The sequence below is a fragment of the Microtus ochrogaster genome, chromosome 7, assembly GCF_000317375.1.
Source record: "Microtus ochrogaster isolate Prairie Vole_2 chromosome 7, MicOch1.0, whole genome shotgun sequence".
Classification (NCBI taxonomy): Eukaryota; Metazoa; Chordata; class Mammalia; order Rodentia; family Cricetidae; genus Microtus; species Microtus ochrogaster.
In genome coordinates, this window is record NC_022014.1 from 45,423,327 (window position 1) to 45,428,850 (window position 5,524).

Below are 5,524 nucleotides of genomic sequence, written 5' to 3' on the forward strand. Positions count from 1 at the left end.
AAAAAAAAAAAAAAAAAAACAAAAAACAAACAAACAAACAAACAAAAAACCAGCTAATATCAATTTTTACCATCAATGGATCAGAAATGATGATAAATGTTTTGCTTGTCAATCATTTCTTAAAATCATGACATAGATATTATTATCCTAATTTATTTAAGGTGAAACTGAAGCAAAAGTCAACATTCTTCATTCAAGGTTGCATGATTAATAAATAATGGACAAAGAATTTCACTGTAGGAAGTTTGATTACAGAGTCCACAGGCTGGTTGAAAATTTTGGTCATGTGAAGATCAGAAGAGAGATTTCAAAACCATATTAGGAAGAAAATGGAAAATAAATGCCCTGGATATGATTTTAGTCAATGTCTTCACTCTATTCATGTTATAAATAACTGGGTATGGTTTCATTTGCCTCTAATCTCAGCTCTTGAAAGGAGGCGTCAAGGGAGCCTAAGCTATACGACACCCTGTAAGTGAAGTTGGATAAAAATGTGTAATGCCTGAGGATCAAGGAAGAGAGGTATCAAGACTTATAATATGGGAGTATTTGATTTCCAGAATTTTGTTCAAACTTAACCATTAGGTTAAAAAGTGACTGGTGGTGCTTAGGAATTTATACTGTGACTATAACCACAGTTATATAAAGATACAGTGAGATTAGATAAAGATTCCAAGGACTCGCAGACCAAATATTAACAACTCTGGGTATTCAACAATATAATAATGATAGACAGCCATACAATGGAACACCAGACAGACATTAAAATGAGAAACTCAACTATGATATGAAATGATGTCCACAGCATATTATTGTCAAACACAAATCATAGTCTATGCTCTAGTAAATATTTAAAGTTTTAAAAGTGAAGCCTCTGAAAGGAGGCTTAACAGTAGCTCCTTTTGGACAACAGAATGACAGAAGAGCAAGAGACAGGGCAGCTGACTCAGTGTCTACTGAAACCTCCTAAAGTAGCCACCTGCACAGGACAGAGAAGTCCCACCCTAGCTAAGGAGCTATCAACAACTGAGATCTAGCTTCTGGGAGAGGGAGAGTCAGTTTTCTTTAAGGGTGCAGTCCCTGGTTAGGTCAGCCAAACTCCAACAGATGGCCACACACTCAAGAGTATATGGGCAGCACAAGGTAGGCTTGCTGAGAAAAAGAAAGACCACAAAAATTTGGGTGGATAGGGAAGCGGTAGAGGAACTTCAAGGAGTTGTGGGTTGAGTATGATAAAAGCACATTATATGAAGTTCTCAAAGAACTAATAAAAAAATGAGGAACCCCCCCAAAAAAACCCTAGCCACTTACATATAATTACTCTCTGTCCTCTTACAATACTTGTATTATTTCCTACACTCAGCCCTGGAAGATTAACTTAAACAGTTCAACTAGTACATCACCGCCACATCGCTAGGACTTGACACATAATAGGTGAATCACTGACAATTTAAAATTTTCAATAAACATATTTATTTTTAGCTAGAAGTTTTTCCTTATGTTCATAATAGAGTTCCTAGAAACTGTGATTACAAGCTGAACGGAAACAAAAATCTATGAAGGGAATGTGGAAACTTCTGCACCACAGATTTTTAGTACTGGCATTTTATAAACCAAGTGCCAAAAATATACTCAACTGCTTATCTTTCCAACCATCAACCTGACTGGGCACTAAAACACTCAAAATCACATACCAAGTTCATACATAGAAAATGTAGGCTACATGTTTAGTAAGAACAAAGTGGACAAAGAAAGTATTCCAGACACTTAAATTCCATATACTGTTAAAACTTCAGGGGGAAATTTGTGTGTTCCTTTAGCACGCATGCAAATGTGCACACACACACACGAAAAAAAAAAAAACAAAACCCAACAACAAAAAATAACACACACACAAACTCACAAGCATTTCATATGCATAAGATTCTGTGTGTATGTGTGTGAGACAGAGTGAGAGGAGGGATGGAAGGAGGGAAGGAGGGAGGGAGGGAGAGAGAGACAGAGACAGAGACAGAGAGAGAGAGAGAGAGAGAGAGAGAGAGAGAGAGAGAGAGAGAGAGAGAAATGAATGATGAATGCTTGGGGATGAAGAGATGGCTCATTGGTTAAGAACACTGGGTGCTCTTCCAAAGTACCTCGGTTCAGTTATCTGTAACTCCAGGCCTGGGGCTCTGACAATCCCCTCTGACCTCTCTGGGCAACGTACACACATAGTGCACATATATGCAGGCAAGATACTCATTAAATACAAAAGTTTTAAAAAGAGAGGGAAAGAGAGACTATAAGACTGAAAGTGGAGAGTTTTCACTGTGGCCTGACACAGAAGAAGAAAGGTTTCCTTGGGGTTCCACAGAAGACAACTAAATACGTCCTATTACAGACAAAGGAGGGAATCTGACTTTAAGGAAGTGATCTGGGTGTGGAAGTACATGTCTCTAATCCTAGTGTTGGAAGGTGAGGCAGGAGGACAGAAGTTCATTGTCAGCTCCCACAATAGGAAACCCTGTTTAAAAAAAGAAAGAAAGAGCCGGGCGATGGTGGCGCACGCCTTTAATCCCAGCACTCGGGAGGCTGAGGCAGGCGGATCTCTGTGAGTTCGAGACCAGCCTGGTCTACAGAGCTAGTTCCAGGACAGGCTCCAAAGCCACAGAGAAACCCTGTCTCGAAAAACCAAAAAAAAAAAAAAAGAAGAAAGAAAGGAAGGAAGGAAGGAAGGAAGGAAGGAAGGAAGAAAAGGAAGGAAGGAAGGAAGGAAAAGTGTGGCTTAGAAGCAGGAGTGTTGAGGACTGGCTATGGGGTGTCTGTATGTTAAATTCTTCCTTGGAACTGTGGTCTCTGTGATCTCAGTCTCTCTTAGAGAACCACTGAAAACTTCTAGCAAAAAAAGTCAAGTTATGAAGGCTAGGGGCTGAAGTAAAGACTTGAAACAATATAAAAAGGACAGATAAGAGATTTTAAAAGCAAAAAACAAAGAAGATTGTCTTAAGGCTGTTTATTATTATTATTATCATTATCATTACCACTACTACTGAGTGAATTGGACATAGTAGCACAACTTTAATCTCAGCACTCAGGAGGCAGAGGCAGGTGGATCTCTGTGAGTTCGACCTGGTCTACAAAGTGAGTTTTAGGACAGCCAGGGCTACACAGAGAAACCCTGTCTCAAAAAAACAAAAACAAACAAACAAACAAAAAAACCCTACTACTACTCTGTAGTATATGGTCATGCAGCAATGGCACACATGGAAATGTTGAAGAGTGTCATGTGGAGGCCAGAGGACACTGGGAGTCAGTTCTCTCTTTCTACTGTGGGTTCTGGAGGATTGAATTCAGGTCATTTAGGCTGGTGGTGTGAAAAGCAGTTTTACCTGCTGAGCTATCTTGGCCCAAGTGAGAATTTTTAAAACTACTGAAGTTGACAGAAATGGAAAGAATGAAGATATTCAAAGAAATTTTAAGTCTAAGACTAGTTTTGTGATTAAACAATATATGGAAGAAATTAGAGATAATAAGGAATTTACATTTACATTAAAAGTAAAGAACTAAGAGACATGAACCAAAGCCTATAGGAAATCATGGCAGGAAAGAAGGATTGAATTGCCAGTTGTCAGATAAAGCTAAGTGCATAAGGTACATAAGGTGAGTAAGACTGCAAAAAGAAAGGAAAGGCTAGAAAATATGCCTGTAAGTAAAAAGAAAAGCCACAATACTTCTTAGAAAAGTAGATAAGAATCAAACAATGAAGCTCAGGAACAAGAAAGGAATGAAGTTTCCCAAAGGAAAAAATATAAAGCTCTCAAACAGCAGAGACAGTAAAGCAATTAGGAATAGGCGTTCTTACATGCATTACACCCCATGCAGAAGACAAGAGATGAACATTAGAAAAGGAGGTTCAGTAAGATGATAAAGGGAGACCGTAGCAGCTAAATAAGGAATGAGAGATTAAATGGGGGGGGACAAATTATAGGAAATAGGCCTAGACAGGTAGTCTCAGAAGAATATGTCATAAAATTCAAGTACAGACAAAGAATCCAGTAGCTTCCAAAAAATAATAAGTCACGTGTGACTGATGTTTTTCTCTTAGGAGCAAAAAGCAGTCACTGTCACTCACTCACTAACTGGTCCTTCCTTCTTTCCAGCAGAGGAAGGCACTTTTGTTAGTTCTGGTAGACTTTTCAGTGTGTCTAATAAACACTCCAGATCAATACTCAAAGGATAGCTTTTATTGTAGTACCTGACCAGAACAGAATGTACAAGTAAATTATAAACCAAACTACTATCAACATGGCTTTGGTAACTACTGAGATTTTTAAGTCTTTAAGTTATAAGTCTAAAGAAATATAGTTGTAATTGGTTTCTTCCTCTTCTCATAAACAGTAAACAAAGCATGTGACCAGAACCTCAGAAAAGTTCTGGTTACAGAATATTTTTTTTTTAATGATGGACATGACATAACCAAGTTCCACATAGAAGTAACCTGTGTTAAGAAGTAATTAAGAATATGAAAGAGTTGGTAATATAGGCATCACAATTAAATAACAGATGATTAAAAAGAAACTTACTTTAAGTATTTCATCCACACAGCTTACATCTCCAGAAACTGATGCCTTAAGAAAAAGAAAAAAAAACAGACATTAGATTTGAAGTAATTTGTTGTTAGAATTTTAGTACTTACTAAAATATTAGTATTTTAGTATTTACTAAATACTAAAATGTTAGCATTTACAACATATTAAAAACATTATTAGAAATTATATAAAAAGAAATTACATAAAATTTGAAGAATTATTTATGACCACATTATTTTAAGTCAGAACACTAGCTAGAATTTTTGAAATAGCTTTCCTACACAAAATTCTCAAAAATATTTTTATTTTAAATATGTAACTGTTTTGTCTGAACATATATATGGGTGTTATATGCTTGCCTTGTCCTGCGAAGGTCGGAAAAGGGCACTAGGTTCCCTGGAACTGGAGTTATAGTGAGTTGTGAACCGTTACATGGATGCTAGGAATAGAACCTGGGTGTTCTTAACCACTGAGCCCTCTTTCTAAACCCCAGATTTATTTATTTTTATTTTATGTATATAGTTGCTTTGCCTACACATAAGTCTGTGCACTACTTATATGCCTAGTACCTACAGAAGCTAGTTGAAGGAATCTGATCCCTTGGAAAAAGAGTTAGAGACAGCTGTGAGACACCATATGGGTGCTGAGAACTGAACCCAGATCTTCAGGAAAAACAGTCAGCGCTCTTGGCCCTTGAACCATTATCTCTCTAGCCCCTAAAAGTTTTTAATGTAGCCGGGTGGTGGTGACGCACCCCTTGAATCCCAGCACTCAGGAGGCAGAGACAGGCAGATCTCTTTGAGTTTGAGGCCAGCCTGGTCTACAAGAGCTAGTTCCATTTCATGCTCTAAAGCTACAGAGAAAGCCGGGCGGTGGTGGCGCACGCCTGTAATCCCAGCACTCGGGAGGCAGAGGCAGGCGGATCTCTGTGAGTTCGAGGCCAGCCTGGTCTACAA

The 5,524-nt window shown here is 38.1% G+C and overlaps 1 protein-coding gene across 2 annotated transcripts in view; it reads right to left on the reverse strand.

The window, feature by feature from the left end:
• The window catches only part of Aff4 (AF4/FMR2 family member 4), an 86,046-nt gene that overhangs the window by 50,200 nt on the left and 30,322 nt on the right, over positions 1–5,524 (reverse strand). For both annotated transcript variants that reach the window (XM_013347199.2, XM_005350097.3), the window contains exon 4: positions 4,563–4,607. In XM_013347199.2, coding sequence (XP_013202653.1) covers positions 4,563–4,607 — 45 coding nt within the window. The remainder of the gene's footprint in view (positions 1–4,562; positions 4,608–5,524) is intronic.